We start from the raw sequence: 19881 nt of genomic DNA on the forward strand, positions 1-19881 counted from the left end.
GTCAATGTGTGCATTAATTCAACGTTCACACGTCTTCATTCAAGTAAAGAAACGAGCAGAAAGTCACGATCCATCGCATTGTTTTTATTTTTCAAGTGGCCAAATCACACAAGCGCTCAGTCACTGACAGATAAATAAATACTAATAATAAAAAGATGGAGCCTCACAAACCCACACGAGCCATAAACAACAAGGTGAAAAGGCAATGCAAATAAATATTTCTTTTTAAATAAGAGGTAGTGTTAGCAGCAGTATTGACACAACCCGGTGTCGATTTGACATTTCACCTGTTTTATTCGACTAGTTCGTAGCCTAATGATGAGCTATCTGTTAGCGTCTAAACATATCACTATGTCAAAGCACTGAACACGCAATTACAGATCTCCGATCGCGCTGAAGTACTGAAACATCAGTGGAAATGTAAAGCGTACTTGGGACAAACTAAGCTGTGGGAGTCCAACGACTATAAATTATTCAATCATTTGTGAGCGTGAGTGGACGAGTATCTGTTTACAGGGAATAAGTGATAGCAGCTGCACTTGATACCTCACACACACACTACGCCCCTTTGTTAGCAACAAAAGGAAGAGATGCTCCATTGTAAACATTTTATGCAGCAGTCAAAACTCATCATGAAGCTTCTTCTTTCTGGTAACTGAAGGATGAAGACTATTTAAGAAGCCATTGTAATGTAAACACAGAAACCACGAGACACTTGAGGGCCTCCGTCAAATCTGAAATCATGTCGTGAAGGGAGAAGTGGGAGCGCTGCACGGGGTCGAAGTTGGTGACGTTAGTCGTACAAAATGAGGAGCGCTTCAAGCTTACTTGTGATGGAAGTCCTTGGCAGTCTGAAAAGCATCCTAGGCACTCTGATTGTAATGTAAAAACCTTTTATTAACACGTGGATAAAGACTTTGTATCCTGAAGAAGACTCGTTCGTCACCCATGTGTTAGTAAAGTTTTTTAACTCACAATCACAGTTCTTGCAAACCACGACCGAGGACTTTTATTAAAAGTCAGAAATCATTTTAACTATAAAATAATCTTGTATTCACTTGTACATCACCACATATGTCTCAATGTAGCCATCTGATTGTCTAAGTGCTTGTTTTCTTTTATTAAATATGTTTTCTCATAAACGAAAAACTAAACAAGTGAAGCATCACTGTACCTCGGTGCCACTCTGACGTGAAGCTGCTCTAATGTCCGCTCTCTGTCCTCGCGGCGGTCAGCAGAGGATATGAACTTCGACTGAACATCGTTTCATCCACGGAGAAAGTGCTGAGCCGGTCTTTACTGAGCGTGTGTTTGATGTCGTGGATCAGCTGCACGTCTCTTTTGTCTCCGTTGACGCTCGCGTTTGACGGTTTGAGTTGGATGTCTCCACGGTGGGACTCCTCCTGGCTCCCATCGTCCGACTTGGACGTCGTGAAATCAGTTATTTCCGTCACTTCTCGACTTTGTTCGGCACTTTGTTCCCATGTTTCTTCTGCGGAGAGCCCTTCTGGACTCGTCGAATGCTTGCGCTGCTCTTCTGTGTTGGATGAAGGTCGAAGATCTTTCTCCTCAGAGACACTGTCAGCTCTGCCGCTGGTTACTGAATGAGGAGTACCTGCAATGCTTTCCACTTCAGTTTTGGAAATGTCGGTTTGCTCAGAGTTCTCCTGCATTAAACCTTCTTGTCCTTCGTCCAGAGAGCCGCTGCTTCCTATGTGTTCCTCTGACCTCGTGTCTTGCCCTTTCACGGACTCTTTATCATTTTGTTCACTCTCTGGTTTTGCGATCAAGTCTTTCACCTCGGTCTCCTGCTCCGCTTGTGTGTCTTCCTCCTGCGCATCATCGGAGTGAGCTGAAGACGGAGCTTCCTCTTTGCTTTTGTCCTTTGCCTCACTTAAATCTCCCGGCTTGCGCTCTTGTTCTGCGTTTTCAGACATCTTAAGTGGACTCTCTGATCTCGGCAGCTCTGATTGTGCCGCTTCTTCGTTAGAGTCGGATACTTGAGCGTCTGAAGTCGGTTCCTTCAAGTCTTCTAAAGGTTCAACGAACGTCTCAAAGAACTTTGATGTTTGATGCATGTTTACCCAGTTTGTGACCAGATCTGTGTTGTCTTCTCTCACTAAGGCCTCTGGAGGTTCTTTGACTGCAGCGCTCTCTTCTGCGTTATCATTGTTGAGTGTGAGCTGTGTTTGGGGTTTGAGCAGCACGCTCGCTCCCTCCTCTGAGGCCTTGCTCGCCTCCTCCGTGTCTGCTTCGTTTTCTCCATCGGCACCAGAGAGCTCAGCCGCAGCATTGTCATCGGCGTGTCGGCGTTCGTCAGTCTTGGACTCGTCTAACTTGTGAGCTGTATCGTCTGAATCCGCAGCAGTAGGTGTCGGAGAAGCAGCCGTCACCTCGCTGACATTAATCTGCACGTTATCGCTCTTCTTCATCAAATCTGAATCTCTGTTGTCAGATAAGTTGCCACTTTCATCTTGTTTTGTTTCATCCCCGTCCCGTCTGTCATCTGATTTAGATTCCTCTTTCTTTCCGAGCTCAGTGGATTCATCTTGCTTTTCATCTCCTCCCTCGACCTCACTTTGTACCACATCAGCGTCGGGAGCCTCGTCGACTTTGTCATCTTCATGTTTTTCAGCACCGTCTTCAGTCTCAACAGTTACTTCTTTCATCTTTGTGCTCTCGTCTTCTGAAGGTGAAGGCTCCTCTGTGTTTCTCTCGTCTTCGCTTTTCGCTGCTGTTTTCACCTCATGTCCGCCCTCAGTTTGAACCTCTCTCTCAGCTCTGGTAGAAATCTCTCCGTTTTCAACATCAACTTCTCCCTTTTCACTGTTGTGACTTCCTTCTTCAGTTTCTTTCTTTACATCTTCAGCCTCCATCACGCTGTTTGGCGTCTCTTCCGCCGTTTCAGACTCATGTGCTACATTTTCTGCTTCACCGCCGGCGACTTCCTCATTTTCATCAGATACTTTCACATCATCTTCATCCAAGTCTGCTTCTGCACTTTTCTCAGATGCCTCTTTAATTTCAGAAGTGTCTTCTCCGTCTGCAGTCTTATCAGTTACAACTTTTCCCTCTTCAGATTCTTCATCAGCAGCTGTGTGTATATCTTCCCCCTCATTAGTTTTATCAGCTCCCTTTTCCTCAGATTCTTCCTCGACATTTTTATTCTTGACACATTCACGATCTTCGTCTCTCTCTGTGTCTTCTGAATCGTCTGCCTTCTCTTCATTTGCGACTTCATCTTCGTCACTGTGGGATTTCTCTGCTTGTTCTTTGTTTGCCTTCCCTTCAGTGTTTGAGTCACTTTTAGTCACATCTGAAATGTTTTCCTCATGTTCTCTCCTTTCTTCTGTCTTACTCTCATTATTCTCCTCTTCTTCTGTCTTACTCTCATTATTCTCCTCTTCTTCTATCTTACTCTCATTATTCTCCTCTTCTATCTTACTCTCATTACTCTCCTCTTCGTCTATCTTCCTCTTATTATTCTCCTCTTCTTCTGTCTTACTCTCAATATTCTCCTCTTCTTCTGTCTTACTCTCAATATTCTCCTCTTCTTCTGTCTTACTCTCATTATTCTCCTCTTCTTCTATCTTACTCTCATTATTCTCCTCTTCTTCTATCTTACTCTCATTATTCTCCTCTTCTATCTTACTCTCATTACTCTCCTCTTCGTCTATCTTCCTCTTATTATTCTCCTCTTCTTCTGTCTTACTCTCAATATTCTCCTCTTCTTCTGTCTTACTCTCAATATTCTCCTTTTCTTCTGTCTTACTCTCAATATTCTCCTCTTCTTCTATTTTACTCTCAATATTCTCCTCTTCTTCTATCTTACTCTCAATATTCTCCTCTTCTTCTGTCTTACTCTCAATATTCTCCTCTTCTTCTATCTTACTCTCATTATTCTCCTCTTCTTCTATCTTACTCTCATTATTCTCCTCTTCTTCTATCTTACTCTCAATATTCTCCTCTTCTTCTATCTTACTCTCAATATTCTCCTCTTCTTCTGTCTTACTCTCAATATTCTTCTCTTCTTCTGTCTTACTCTCATTATTCTTCTCTTCTTCTATCTTACTCTCAATATTCTCCTCTTCTTCTATCTTACTCTCAATATTCTCCTCTTCTTCTATCTTACTCTCAATATTCTCCTCTTCTTCTGTCTTACTCTCAATATTCTTCTCTTCTTCTGTCTTACTCTCATTATTCTTCTCTTCTTCTGTCTTACTCTCAATATTCTTCTCTTCTTCTGTCTTACTCTCAATATTCTCCTCTTCTTCTATCTTACTCTCATTATTCTCCTCTTCTATATTACTCTCAATATTCTCCTCTTCTTGTGTCTTACTCTCATTATTCTCCTTTTCACTTTCCTCTCTATTCTCTCCTCCAGTTATTTCATCTGGATGCGTTTGCTTTTCTTCCTCTTCACATTTCTCTTCTAACTTATCATCTATTTCCACGGATGATTTTTCTGTCTGCTTCTCTCCCAGATCAGCCGTTTCTTGTTGATCGTCATCCTTACTATCCTCTAGTACTGACACTTCCTCTTCTTTAATATCGTCTTTGCTGCTTTCATCTTTTGCGGCGTCTCCGCTCCGCTGTAACGAGCTGCTTGAATGCTCTGCTGTGACTTCTGTCTCTGACGCTGCGTCTCCGTCCTCGCTGTCTCCCTGCTGCCTCTTCTCTGTGTCGGTTACAGGCGCCTCTTCATAGCTGAGGGCCTCTCGCTCCTCTGAGGGCTCTGCTTTCATCTCCATTGTCTCGCTCGCTGTCATCGCCTCCGCCTCTGCATTATCTGCCGCGGCTGTCTCATCAGTCTTTTTATTTGGCTCTGATACTGATGACTCATCCTCCTCGCTGCTCTTTGCCCCCATCTCGTCGGCCTCCGCTGCACTTTTCTCCTTGTTTTCTTTGTCTTTCTCCGCAGCCTCGACATAAGCGGATTCAGCTTCAGCATCTTCTTGAGGTTCTGACGTCTTGTCGTCCTCAGCCATTTCCTCTTCAGATAAAGGAGGCCGACCTGTATCTTCTGTTTCCTCTGATTTATCATTCTCTGCTGTGTTTTTGTCTTCAACTGATGCAGCCTTTTCATCCTCCTCTTCTATTTTGACCTTTTCCCCTTTAGTACCATCACTGTTCTCGTGGGGCTCCTGTTCAGCTTCGTCCTCCTGTTGTTTCGGTTCAGACGTCTCTTGTGCAACTTCAGCTTCAACAACACCTTGCTCACATTTCATCTCCTCTACAATCTCTTTCTGTTCTGTGAATGTCACAGATTTCACTGCATCTGCAAATACAACAGGGAGATTGTTTAGGAAACAATGGATCGTGTAAAAGTGTAGCTTGCTGATTCATTTGAATTAAAATGTAATTCTGGTACCCGTCGCTGTCCCGTTGAGAGACTTTATCTGTGGACTCCTCCTCTTCCTCAGTGCTGGTGTCGCTCATTTCGGGCTCAGAGCTGCACTGGGACTCCTTCAGTATGGCCTCTGCCAGCTTCTCCTGCACAGATTTGGCTTGGGAGAGAAAACGGGACACATACGGTGATATAAAGTCACGTTTAAGAAAGCTAAGGATAAACCTTTGTGAGCCACTCATGGTGGCAAATGATGTCCTAAAGTTATAAGGCAATACATAAAGATATGTTTGAACAATGCAAATGAGAAAACTGAGCCAATGAAGAAACAAACAGCCATAAACAAAAGAATGTCTTTAATCTTTCCAGGTGCAAACATAACATGCAAAATGATAATACACATGCACAGAAACACAGAAACAAGCATGGTTCAGTACACAACCAAAATGAAAACACAATGTCTTAAAATACCTATTTTAAGATGTGAATTTGAAACTCCAGATCTTTTTTTTTAAAGAAACAAAGTCACTCAACTTTGGCACAAAAGTGTTTTGTGCAAACGGATGTAGAAAATCTACAATTCTGGTTTCAGTAACGTCACATTTTCTAAACATAGGTTAGATATTTACAGACATTAGGAAAAGAAAACGCTGCTAGCAATGTAAAAGTAGATTTGGTTTGGTACTCTATATTAATAGAGCCGCACATTTTTAAACTCTGGTACTTAAAGTGTGTACAGAATGAAAATATATGTATTATCATGTAGTGTCAGTGGCCGCTTCTCTGATTGCATTTGCACCCTCCGCAGGTTTCCCCCTTTGTTGTCCGAGCTATATTTTTGAAATGTTTACGTATTTCACATCATTTTTGCTTTAACAAAAACAACATAGTAAAGCTTCAAGACAAATGAATTGAGTAAAAACCAAAAACACATCTTGAAACTAATCTTGAATAAAACTGAACTTTGACATTAAAAAGTGGATCAGACAGAAAACCATCACACAAACACAAGAAGAGAACACACAAGTTATTTTTCCACTATCACATTTTCACACAAATGTCATAATGTTACTTTATATAACACAAAACGACAATACTGTGATAGTTATTGAGCTGTCGTCAGGGCTGGGTTACTGTATGTACAGGCCTGGCTGTGATAATAGTGGAAAAACCTCCATACAAGATGGACTGATCCATTTTCTCAATCATTTGTTGGTTTATACTCACCCCTCTCCTGTTCATCCTCCTGCCTGCTCTCATCTTTCTCCACCTCTTTGTCTCCTGAAGTGTCGTCACTCTGTTTATTCCCTGAAAGGACGCTGGTGTCACAGACTTCTACCTCTGTGCTGTCCCCCGCACTGTCCTGTATGTCCGAGTGTTTACGCGCAGCCGGCTCGGCCTCAGTTGCAGCGGCTTCTTCTGGATGCGGTTCATCTTTCTTTCCGTCTGGTAGAACAGCAGTTTCCTCGTGATCGACCTCTTTAGGTTGCTCTGCTTTCTCGTCCTCTCTGGTGGCTTCGGCATCACTCTCGTCCCGGTCGCTGCCTGAGGAGCTGGAGCCTGAACGAGACTTTATGTCCTCTGAGCAAGAAAGAGGAAGCATTTTAAATTCTTTAACAGAAAAGAAAAAGCAACTTCTAATTTATACTGTAAATAAATATAAGCAGCTGTTCCCCTTAAAGAAGAGAAATACATCTTTAAACCTTTCAAAAGATGGTCTGCTGGTTTATAGATGAAACATTGTAGTTTGCATGTATGAAGTTCAGCATTTCATTGAAATCCAGGCTCCATAGATCAGCAGGAATTCCTGTTTGAATGCCCTCTGAACATGACAGAGTTTTTCTGTTTTGCTTCTCATGCAGTTCTTGAAAGATGTGTTCAAACGAGAGTTTTCACCCACCGTCCTCGTCGTCTTCAGAGTCGGAGTCTCTCTCTTTAATCTGTCTTTCAGTTTCACCGGATGAAGAAGGGGATTTCTTTTCTTTTGCCTCTGCATCTTCTGCAGGGCCCTCATCATCTGCTTCAAAGTCTTCCTCATAATCTGAGGAAGATATGCAGAAGTTGATGCACACTGTATAGAAAAGATATGCGATGTCATGTTTAGATGTTTGCACTTAGATGTTTCAGCCACTATACCGTCTCTGACTTTGTCCTCCTCAGCTGCTGTTTCTTCTTTGACTTCAGTCTCCATGTCCTGAGGTCGGCTGGTTTCACACTCAGAGTGGGCTGCAGCGTCGTCTCCGGTCCTCTCTGTCTCCATCTCAGGAGCATCCTTTGGGCTGCTGACTGACTCCTCTCTCCCGCCATCCTCTTTCACCCTCTTCGGTGGAGGAGTGGGCTTCTTGTCCAAACCCATTGCTATAATGCACCTGAAACAATGAAAAGGATACACTGTATGAAGTCAGTTTAGAGGAATAAGTTGATATTTTGACTATCATCAAAGTAATATGTTGAGGTTGTAAGCCAACAGTTGGCGAGTAGACAAGGAGCAACATTAGGATTCATTTGTAGGGTGGGCACAGTAAAGTGTCGTCACTGTGAGGTCACTATGAAATATGCCGGCACATAACCCCCCGTTAATTAGTGAGCTCCAGAAGTGCCAGTATGTGGATTTTTGTTACTATTAGCACAGCCAGACTAGCACGTTTCAAGTGTTTGTGCTAAGCTAACTGCTGATGTATCAATCTTCTCATGTAACTCTTGACAAGAAAGTGAATAAGCGTATTTCGTCTTCATAAGAGTATAACATTGTCTGACTCGCAATGGTTTAGTTTTTTTTAGAAAAGCGCTCTTTTTTTAGTCAACACATTCTTCTTCCATGTCAAAATCTGGCGCCTACATTACCCACAATGCAACTCAACCGCTGAAAGTTCAGCCGGAGTTTTAGGTGTGTTTTATTAGTTGCGGCTCATGTAGCTTTGAGCTGCTCGCCTCAAGCAGAGCACGCTACAGAGGTCTGGTAAGATCACTTTTTCTCATTCTTTTTTTTTGGACTACAAAAAGCTTTACACAACTTTTTTCAGTAGTTCTCCACAAGAAGACAGTGGAGTTTGCTTTAAAGACACAGTATGTCTTTTAGAAGCAGACCTTACTTGTAGCAGGGAGAGGCTCCCTCTACACCGCAGAAACCAAAGTGTCCGTGCCGGCCGCCGAGTCTGGGGCCCTTCCTGTGTTTGAACTCGCAGCAGGAGCTCAGCCGCTCCACCTGCAGCCCGTTCAGGAAGAAGGTCAAGCTGAAGGGGAAACCTCTGTGTCGCCTTGAAATGAACTGGAAAGTCTCTGAGGGAAAGATTGAGGATGTAGATGAGAGGTAGGAACATTTGCAAGAAGGTGTTACAGACCCTAATCCATCTTAAATCCTGTGAGACTAAATTAAAGCTACATAAATAACTACATTTAAAGTTATTCTAAAAACTGTGTGACCCCTTAAGAGTTATTTTGTTTGCTCAAAGGCAGTTGTACGTTATCTACATGACCTCCCTCCCTTATCGAACAAACACACAGATCCTCACACTGACCTCCCTCGCAGAGCTTGCCCTTGTAAACACACAGGTTCTCTCCTCCACAGTGTTGCTGAAACACTTTGACCTCATCCCTCATGTCGCTCAGGTCGTGGGAGAGATGCACTGTTTTGCCAAAGTACATCATGTTCACACACACTCTGCTCTGGAGCACATAGCTCCTCAGCATGGGGGGTTCCTGGATGGGAAAAAAGGGGGTTATTTATGTTCTGGTCCCAAATGTGATGTGACTGATCACAGGTAGGTGTTATCTAGGGCTGGATTGAGTTTATTCTATCTCTTTAATGATAAATAAAAGCAATTTATGGACACGGTCGACAATTAAATGAATACTTTTGATTTGAGTTGATTTGTTAGAGATGAAGGAATATAAAATGCTCTATTCTGTTCTGTAATTGCATTTATACAAAGTTTAGACATACAGATGAAAGACACACAAAATAACCTCTTGTTGGAAGGTCTTGTAAAAATCAATGCAACTCATTTTAATTGCTGTTCCTAATTAATCCAAAGGGGCTGCAACTTGTTGTGGAAGGTTTTGTTTGCCAGGGAATAACGAGAGATAAAGACCTCATTGACGTCAGCTGCGCTGGAGGCGGTGGTAGGACGCAGTCTGCGGCCTCTGAGCGTGCCGCTGGGAGTGACCTTTACCCCTCTCTCTTTCCTCTTTGTGGTTGGAGGCACTGGGGTGACAAAGTTGTTGATGACTGGGAGGCAGTAGGGTGAGATGCCACGGGAGGGCTCTGTTGTGGTCAGACGTCTCCGGGACTCCTTGTCCATCTGGGAGAGAAGTTAATGAAGTGAAAGGAGTTCAGTGTTTGCTGTTGTTGCAGCAGGTTAATGTCTGTGCATGTGCAACAGACACAAGCTTATTGGAGGCTACGTTCACACTGCAAACCTCCGTCAGCGCTCAATTCTGATTTTCTTTGTTTGGCTGTTCATTGTTTTTTTTTTAAATGTGGCCAATATCAGATTCCAGTGTGAACTGGTCCTGAACTGAGCTGCATGTGCAACAGACAAAAGACTGACAGACTGAGGTTGCATTGCAAAAAATTGACATATGAGCAACAAAAACAAATCTGATTTGCAGTGTGAACGCAGCCAAAACTGTTTTTAGAAGTAACATAATAAATGTAATTTTCATTATTAGTATTGACACATGAGTTTTGTATCAAAAATAAATATGCTTGTATCCGTCTAACTCCCCTGCACCCTCTCTATACAGGTAGGCACATGAATGGGTGAATGAATGGATGAGTCTCATGTGTCGCAGTCTCACAGTGCAGTTGAACGTCTGGTCGTTCTCATTGGAGGACTCGAGGGGTCTGTAAGGGGAGCTGCGTCTGAGCGAAGCGGTGGTGCTGTTACTGTGGATCGGCTTCAGACGCACCGGCCTCTGCATCTTCCCTGGAGCCGTGTTGGGTCGAGACGAGCCCGGCTGCAGCACCCGTAACACACACACACACACACACACACACACACACACACACACACACACACACACACACACACACACACACACACACACACACACACACACACACACACACACACACACACACACACACACACACACACACACAGTCAGCATTCTGCTAATTACAAACACTGTTTATGTATCGCTGTGGAAACCGGTAACATACAGTGTGTGTGTGTGTGTGTGTGTGTGTAGCAGTGAATACAAGGCTGTGAATTCAAGAAAGTCCTGAGAGAAAGAACTGTGTTTGATTTATTGGTTGAGCATAATACATATAATAAAAACATATATAAACATAATGTGAGGAACTGTTTCCTGACCTGATACATTTTCATAATATATGTATATTGGTTTTTGCACACCATCTCTGCGTGCTGCTTTATTCCCCTTTCTTTTATAAATCGTAAACTATTTCAACTCGTGAAAAATGACAATTGGATTTAGCAAATGCAAATTAGTGCCTTGACATTTCCCCCCCCCCCCAACTTTTCACTGTTGATTTATTTCAAACAAGCCTGTACCTGCGGAAGTGTGAGATGTTTGCAGACTAAAGACGAGAGAGATTTCACAGGGTGAACACAGAGATCAAGGGCAGGATTAACAACTCTATTTACTCTGGCATCCGAGGTCTGTGACTTTTCATGCTTCCAAGATAACACACTTCAAATCCCACTCCTTCATTTAAAACACTTTTGTCTGCGCGCACAATGATGTAGGATGAGAAGACCTTTACACACCGGGGACGTGACAAATCAAAAATACTCATATGAACTATTCATACCGGCAGCGATGCAAATTTGTGCAAGCAGAGGACCAACTTCCTTTTAACCCAGAGCAGCTTCTGGCCGTCTGTCTGAGGTGAAATGTCGTATAGCTTATACTACTGTAAGCTATATTATTGAGTAAACAGTTACACAGTAATGTTTAGGGCTTTTATTGTGAAAGGTAAGAACGGAAAGAGTTATTCCGCTGCCTTTTGTTGGAAGGAGTTATATGGACGTCGGCTGATTTTGTTACCTTGTTACAGGCGAACTGTGCTAACAGCTGTCCACTTTTAACCAAAGTTTGAAGCATGATGTATTTTGAAAAATGGTACTAATGAGGGCACTACAATTAAAATGAAAGCTCGTATTTCTATCTTGTAAAACACACACTTGATTGACCGATCCATCTTCAACTGATTGGCCTAATAAAGGTTTTTAATTAAAGGTTGAGGTCTTAAACATAATATCTCACACACCATGTCGTGGCATTTAAAAACCTTCTTTGCATGATGGAGATGCTATAATTAAAGGTCGAATTTCAAAGGCACTTGAATCGGTGCATGCACCAGAGGTTTATGTTGCTCCTGATTGGTCACAGAGGTGCCTGTATCATTCACAGGTGACAACTTATTAAATGTGATGTTCCATCAATATCGACTCAATCTACTTGTGCACCAAGATGGATGTTTTGACTCACAGACTCGGACGACTCAGAGTGTTCCCCCTCTGGCCCAGAGTGCTGTTTTCGGATGACCCTGGCACCCGTGGGTGGGCGTGGAGACAGGATACGAATAATATCTTCTTCATATCTTTTCGAGCGATCCACCTTCCAAACAAGACCATCCATTAATATTATTACCATATTTTTGTGTGCTATATATTAAATGTAAACTATCATCTACTAATTATGCTACATGCTAATAATGTTATCATTAGATTACAACATAGGGCAGCAAAGCAGCGTTTAAATGTGAATCATTTACTTTGATCTTATGCACTCTTTCCCTCCGTGCAAACTCCTCCAGTTTCCTTTTGATCTCTATTTGATGGACACGCTGTATGGGAGGGGCCGAAACAAACGAGCGTCATTTATTATTCAAGGAGAAGCACAAATCATCTGACAGTGTTTTGACTATTTTGTCTCTACACTGTGTTCCTCCCACCTCCATCTCCAGCACCTTGTGGAAAATAGCCTGGGCCAGACATTCTCGGACGTGCCTCTGGTGGGCTCTCTGGATCACCTTGTGTCTGTACTCCTTGTCTGGGACAATACGCCCACTTCTGGTGATCTGAAAACAACAATAATCTCAGCAGGGTTCAGGCTACAATTTGGATTCTGGAAGAAAATGAACGTTATGGTCACCAACAGATTGTATTTTCTCAGCTTCAGTAATGAAATCCAAACACTAAAGCGTTTAAGGTTTCAGCACTTGGTTGGAAAAGGTAATGTCATGTACTTCAGGACTTAATTACTTAAGATTTCAAGTGTTTAACGTGTTTAAATCTGCCAGGTAAGTACATTTCCTTGCAGCTTTTACACAATGTTTTATGCAGCTTTCATGTGAGTGATGGCAACTACATAATAGCCAATACTTATTCAAATATGACAACACATACCCTGTGATTACAGGCTGTGAAATGACGCACACTGTTGGAAGTATGGATATCTTAAATGATAAATCGGTAGCTCTCAGAAGTAGGATAGACCAACTTAATGGCCAGTTTTCACTGTATCATCATCATTAAGATCAAAGTCATGGCCAGGATTTATACTTAATGAGGTCATACATCCTTATCAGCCATTCATTCATCTATTCAGTTGTATTTTATGTAAATGTAGTCTCCCTGAAAACTGCTTCAAATCTTTCACACTGCCAGGATATAATTATGTCGGGATGAATACTAAATCCCTTTTGATTAAATTCCAGATATTTTTAGTTGCCTATAAACTGTTCACATATTTATTGGCCTTAAAAGTGTCAGAATCATTCATCAAAACAACATTTCTCTGTTACTGTCGAAAGTAAATACTTCTTACGGTTGTTAACTTCCCAACAACAACAGTGAGGACATGTTGACGTACCAGTCCTGCTCTCTGCAGGTGTCTCCTGATCCGAGTGTTGCTGAAGTATCCAGCCAGATGTCTGTCTGTGAGACTGTTGTAGGCTGAAATAAGACTAAAAGAAACAAAAGAGACGTTTAATTAATCCCAGCCAAAGAAACTTCATTCTCAAATAAAGGCTTTAATAATAATAAATGACATTTGTATAGTGTTTTTCTAGAACTCTAAGTCATGTTACACTAGGGAGCGGTGGTGGGACAGACCACAAACAGCTCAGACACGCACGGATGAAGGGATGGGTCTTGAGGCGGGATTGAAAAATGCTCTAATGTCATGAAGCCTGGGAGCTGCCCTGGAGAAAGCTCTGTCCCCGAGGATGCAAAGGTTGGACTTAGGTGTGGAGAGAAGGGAGCCTGAGGGAGACCTGAGGGAGGGTTGGAGACAGTTGGTGATGTGCTTTGTCTCCACTGGGAGACAGGAAGCCAGTGGAGGTGTTCTTCTTCTAATTGTGTCTTCCACTGGAGTAACTCGAGAACACCAGAATCTCAATCAAGCGGTGTAGTAGTGGGGCACAACACCATGTTTGTTTGTCGGTTGTTGTCTCTTGTCCTCATTAATGTGACATCAGGTCGTCCGCAGCCGGCCCGTCTGAAAGTGTTTTTCCAACACAGATTTGATTTCCTCCAGCATTTGTGTGCGAGACAACAGGATCTAACTAAAGGGTCTGTTACCGGTGTCTGGTTACGGACAGGAATTAGAGGGGATGGTACACTTAACCCTGCCTGCCTCCTCTTTGTGCACATTGCTCGTTTGTCTTTGGCAGCAGATTTCTCTTTGAACCTCAACATGGTGGTTGAACTATTACATGTCATTATTTACATGACTTTCTCCGACCCAGTAATTATTTTAGGAGACATCTGGGATTATCTGGCATATTAGTACACTAGCCTATGATTAGCATGCTCATATATGTCAACAAAAAGTATTTAATTATGCCTCTGTAGTGACTATAATGCTAATGATTGTACTTCTAGTACATGTTTAGTAATATGTTTATTCCAGGGTTTCTAAACTAATCAAAAACACAATTAAACCTGGATTAAAAAAAGTAAAATAAGTGAACTTGTTGCTAAAAGAAATAAATAAAAATATTAAAGTAATTTAGTTTATTTCTACACGAGAATAATTCTCCATTACAAGCAAAAGTCCTGCATTAAAATGCACTTAAGAGTTAAGTATTAGCACCAAAATGAATTTAAAGCATCAGAAGTAAAAGTACTATTATACCCCCATCAGTGTATTATACTACTTTAATGTTGCAGTTCGAGTTGGAGCTCATTTTAACTACTTCATATAATAGAATAATATAATTTTTAATGTAATATGTAAAGGCACTATAGCTGTGAGAGTAAAAAGTGTCATTGAATTTGTATTTTCAGTGGAAGTATGAATACTAAAAACACCTCAAATGTTTTACTGAAGTAGCCTACTTGAGTAAATGTAAGTTACTTATCTACATTACACTCCTGGTAACAGAGTAAATGTATTTTAAAGTGTTTTCCTCACTCTCCATCTTTGTTTCTTCTTGTCTTGCTCAGTGTCATTTGTAGTTCATAGTTAAACACTGCAGTTTAAAACTTTTAAATAATAATTTACTAGCTTTTGGTGCACTTAATAGTACAGCAGGGCCTTAACCTTAAAGTAACATTAGTATATCCTAAAAGTAGTAACTTGTGTCTCACTGGTGACTTTGTAGCTAACATTGCACGCGCATACAATTGTGCAATAGTAGCTAAGAGTCGTTTTGTGACGCACTTAGCATTAGCATCATTTATATAGCATTTTAAAGTCAATTAAAAGTAGTTAATTCTCTGTAGTGACTATATTGCTTGACGTTTTACCCCTATAACATATATCTATTAATGAGTTCGTTAAATTGTTTTTAAGTACCTACAACAATAAGAAAGTCAACATTGAGTAAAACAAACATAACTAATCCCCAATCTTAAAAATAAAAACTGCACACCTACCCTGGGTTGAGGTGATTCATGGTTTTCAGCTCTCGCGGTGTCTTTAAAAATGTCCCCCCCCCCCCTCCCGCCCACCCACCAACCACAATAATATTTGAGATAAGAGGGGACGTGGTGTTCGCTGTAAGGCCGATGCAAAGTGAACTAATCCTGCAGAGATGTTGTGAAGTGTGTCAGTAAATGTTCAGTCGGAGCACCGCGAGCGGAACTGATGACACTCACCGGTTGCCATGGGAGAGCACGTGACGATGCTGCCAATGAGGATCCACTTACAGAGTCCCAGAACTTTATTATTTTACCAATGTATACATTACCTTACTTTCTGGATTGAAAGATTATATAAACTAATGTCAAAATTAATTGTGAAAAAGTAAATTCACATTTTGAACATGATATATTTAACATATACTGTGTACTTTTATTCTAATAATTTGTTTTATTGTTTTACCTATCAGCATTATGTATATTTATGTCAATTTTTTTTGTACATTTTAATGTTTTTAAAATAATAATAATAAATATATAAAAATAATAATATATATACAATTTATAGAGAGTCTCACAAACATTTAACCACGATAACACACCCTAGTACACACTGAAGTACTTGTTTTTTGACGGCTTGCTTCATTGTATTTCTAATCACCTGAGCCTATACTAACCTGTCAACATATTTTAGATTCACTTGTGCAATAAAATGCCATAAATCTAGTAAACAGTGGTGGAAGAAGTCGACAACTCAGATCCTTCGCGTCGGTAAAAGTACGAGTACAATGTAAAAAATACTTACTTACTACAAAAACATTGTTATTAACAACGCCTATTTTACTTCCATAACTTGTCTTCTTTCAGACTCGTGGAAAGAAAACATTCACATTACACATGTATATTTCTACATTCACCAAAAGTCAGCATTAGATAATGCCTCATTTTCATATTTAATCATAATATTTCTTGTAGTTTTAAGTTTTATGGTGTTATCTATTAGCTAAATGTTTACCCTATTCACCTGTAGTATCAAAAGTACAAATAAGTATTATCAGCAAAGTGTACTCAGAGTAAAAGTACTTGATCTGAAGAATAATGGTCCCTGTCAGTGATATATTATTATGACATAAGAGGAAAAATCTTAGCTTGAACTGCTAACAACTCATAGATATCTGAACCGTGACAAAGTTTTTTAAATATTAAACTTAATCTGTAAAATAACTACTAACTACAGCTGTCAGATACATTTAGTGGAGTAAAAAGCACAATTATCCATCTGAAATACATTGTAGTAGAAGTATAAAGTAGTAAATGGAAATTAACTCAAAATTGTACTTATATATGCTAATAGTAAAAACTAGAAAAAACAATAACTTTATCCTCATAATCATATATCTATATTTATATATTACAAAAATGAAAACAATAATTATTAGTCATGTCTTAGATATTGTAAGCGACCGTAGTTAAAAGCAAAATCAGAACGGTGACTGCTATAATATCCCAAGAGATCTGTAATGACAGGTGCACAGTAGTGTTGATTAATGCAATCGCAAATGTGTGTGTGAGTGTGTGTGAGTGTGTGCTTTTGGTAAACTAACTGTGTGGGAGTACTAATAGAGATGTTGGTGCCATATATTGTCACTGTATTAAACTAGAGGGTCTTGACAAAACAAATGGTGCATTTAAAAACATATATAGTTTCACTGACTGCACTAAGAATCACATCAAATCACTGCTGCAGCCGCTGATTTGAAAGATGATGAAGTGCGAGCCATGGACCAGCCTGCACAATGACAACACATCTTCACATTCACAGTTCAGCAGGTTGAGCTAAAGCTGCAGGTCCTCTGAGGCCATCTTGTGGAAATGTGGAGAATTATTTTTGCAACATACATTTTCTTTTAGTGTGTGGAGATTATACGCAAACCAGCATTTTAATGTGAAACTAATTAGAGCTACATTAACATACAATAATAATCATGAACGGTATATCTGATCAAATGGTTATCTTATAATTGTGTTGGCTTTTCATGCATGCCGTCTATCTTCCTGCGTCTCACTGCCTTGTGTTTAGATATCACATTATGTCCGACACAGTGTTTGAATTTCGTCGTGTAATCTTTTAATTTTCATTATCAATTGAAATGTTTTGTCAGTACCAGAGCTGACCAGTGAGAGGAGCCATGTTTCTGTCTCAGCGTGGGACAAAGCTTAAGACTCTCCACTTGAGGATCACTGATAAATACAGAAGAAGAAGAAGAAGAAGAAGAAGAAGAAGAAGAAGAAGAAGAAGAAGAAGAAGAAGAAGAAGAGAAGGAGAGAAGAAAAGAAGAATAAGAAAAGAAGGAGGAGGAGAAGGAGAAGAAGAAGAAGAAAGAAGGAGAGGAATGAGAAGAGAAGAAGAAGAAAAAGAAGAAAGAAGAAGAGAAGGAGAAGAAGAAAAAGAAGAAGAAAGAGAAGAAGAAGAGGAAGAAGAAGAAGAAGAAGTAGAAGGAGAAGAAGAAGACTGTCTCCCTCCTCCTCCTCCTCCTCCTCCTTCTCCTCTCCTCCTCCGTCTCTCTCCTTCCCTCTCGTCCTCCTACTCCTCTCCTCCTTCTCCTCCCGCCTCTCCTCGCTCCTCCTTCTCCTCTCTTCCTTCTTCTTCTCCTCTCCTCCTCCTCCTCCTCCTCCTCCGCCTTCTACCTCATCCCCTCTCCTCCTCCTCCTCCTCCTCTCGCTCCGTCCTACCTCCGCCTCGCTAAAATAGTCCTAAGAGGAGGAAATTGTTCTGAGCTTTTGTCTTTCAGTGGACATCCTGGTCACATGATGCAACAGGAGAGACATATATTTGATAAAATATGAAACTTAAATGGAAGTCAGAGGTTAGATTGGGCAGATTTATATTTCCCCTCCAGCTGTTTGGGGTCGAGGGTGTTTCTCAGGACCACTTGAGCGTGCTGCTGGAGGGGGGAACTCAGGGTCTCTACTGAACTTTTGGGGATAATCAACATTTCATTTCAAAACCATGAAATAACCAGCACTTACATTCTCATATTGTAATTTAGTTGAACTTTCAACACTGATTGGATTTTGAACAGTGGAGTGAACGGCATGTAAACAGCGATACAGTCGACTGTTGTGATAATAAAAATAATAATAATTAGAGAGATTTGTTAATGCTACCCTATTTCAAGGTTACAATCATCTTCCCCCCCCCCCCCCCCCCAAGCATATATTGAATAGAAAAACAAATATAAGCAAAGGAAAGAAACAGTTTAATTTACCATAATTGATATATCTTTCACCAGTTTCTTTGTTCTCTTCTGACCGGTCCACCATGCCGAGCTTTGCATGGTGGACTCTGTTGTTGCTCATTTCCACGCATCGGTATCTTTGCATCGCTCCGTCTCCTCTTGTTTCACACCAGGATGCCAACACACACACACACACACACACACACACCTGTGGATGTTTGAGACAGACAGGCGGCACAACAAGGAGGAAAAGAGAAGAAGAGAGAGTGTGAGATGGGAACGGTAGAAAAGGAAAAGATGAGAGTGAATCCATGAGCCTGTTTCTTTGTGCAGCCACAAAGGTTTTTAGTTATAAGACATTTTACGGTTTAAGTCAGTATTATTCTTCGTATTAAGTAGAATAGGCAAAGTACAAATGAATAAGCTATTTCAGTTTCCTTATATGAGCAATAAACAAATATATTAAGGTCATTAATTATTGATCCCTTGGTGGAATTCACAAGCTACCTGCCAGTATATATAGTAAAACACTGTGGCATTACACTTGAGTAAAACAACTGAGCACTTCGCCCACCTGTAGTCTTTTATTTAGAACATCTTATTAAAGCACAGACGGAAACTAAAATTGGTATTGCATGTCAGAGTGTTTCAATAATAACCCGAGCTGCAACATGCTCTGCAGAGATGCATCCCTTCTAACCCTCACATGTACAGATGTGCACTGCAGCAGGTCTCCCTCACACTCAGCGGTGGACACGAGGAGGAACAGACAGGTAGATAAACATTCTCTACCTGTCAAGCAGGTGGAATTGAGATGGATATGCCTCCAATGCTTTGCAATAAACACAGCAATCAAGGCAGACATTTCACCAGCACTAAATGCCTAATACACAACCTAAGCCTTAAAATAACAATTAGCGTAGAAATGGAAGAGGGGTGATTATAAATTCCATTCAGGAAAGGGTCTTGGCTGTAAGCTGGGAGGTGGCAAGGAGATGTCGGGGAGTCATGCGGCTCTGAGATGGGGGGGCAGCAGTTTTTGCAATCAGCGTTAAATAGAGCAGTTTTGTGCCTGTGTGATTGTCAAGTGGGCCATTACTCGTTGATAAGAGCACTTTTTCCTTATGTCGCTCTGATTGGGCTGAGCATGCTGCTCCCTCTCGCATGCTGTCCCAATGCAATCAGGCCCCTCTTTCACCGCACTGCCATTTTTTTTTTACTGCTGTGATTTCCACCCAATCCCCCATCGGCCCCCAAAGCCAACGCAGCTCCCCCACCCCCTTCTGCCAGCGCCACCCCTCCCATCCCTCCTCCAGCACCCCCGACCTTCCCCTTCAGATTCGATGAGTACCCATTTACAGCAAGGAGAAAAGGTCATGCCAAACTCGTTGTGTCAATTGTAAACCACCCCAATTCTGACTGATTTCAATGAATGAGGTGCAGCTCAGAGAAAGCA

At 41.2% G+C, this 19881-nt stretch overlaps 1 protein-coding gene across 1 annotated transcript; it reads right to left on the minus strand.

Moving 5' to 3' along the window:
- Window positions 1–69: 69 nt before the first annotated feature.
- On the minus strand, window positions 70–15250 carry erich3 (glutamate-rich 3). Its single transcript, XM_029430306.1, has 15 exons — window positions 15202–15250; window positions 13193–13286; window positions 12273–12398; window positions 12093–12164; window positions 11807–11935; window positions 10148–10306; window positions 9439–9648; window positions 8866–9046; window positions 8440–8626; window positions 7484–7716; window positions 7248–7388; window positions 6575–6928; window positions 5375–5507; window positions 4340–5286; window positions 70–3379 (listed from the first exon to the last, which is right to left on the minus strand). The coding sequence occupies exons 1-15, from the start codon at window positions 15219–15221 to the stop codon at window positions 1203–1205; spliced, it is 5163 nt and encodes a 1720-aa protein (XP_029286166.1). The 5' UTR covers window positions 15222–15250; the 3' UTR covers window positions 70–1202.
- Between the last annotated feature and the right edge of the window lie 4631 nt (window positions 15251–19881).

Source organism: Cottoperca gobio, chromosome 4 (assembly GCF_900634415.1).
Source record: "Cottoperca gobio chromosome 4, fCotGob3.1, whole genome shotgun sequence".
NCBI classification, from domain to species: Eukaryota; Metazoa; Chordata; class Actinopteri; order Perciformes; family Bovichtidae; genus Cottoperca; species Cottoperca gobio.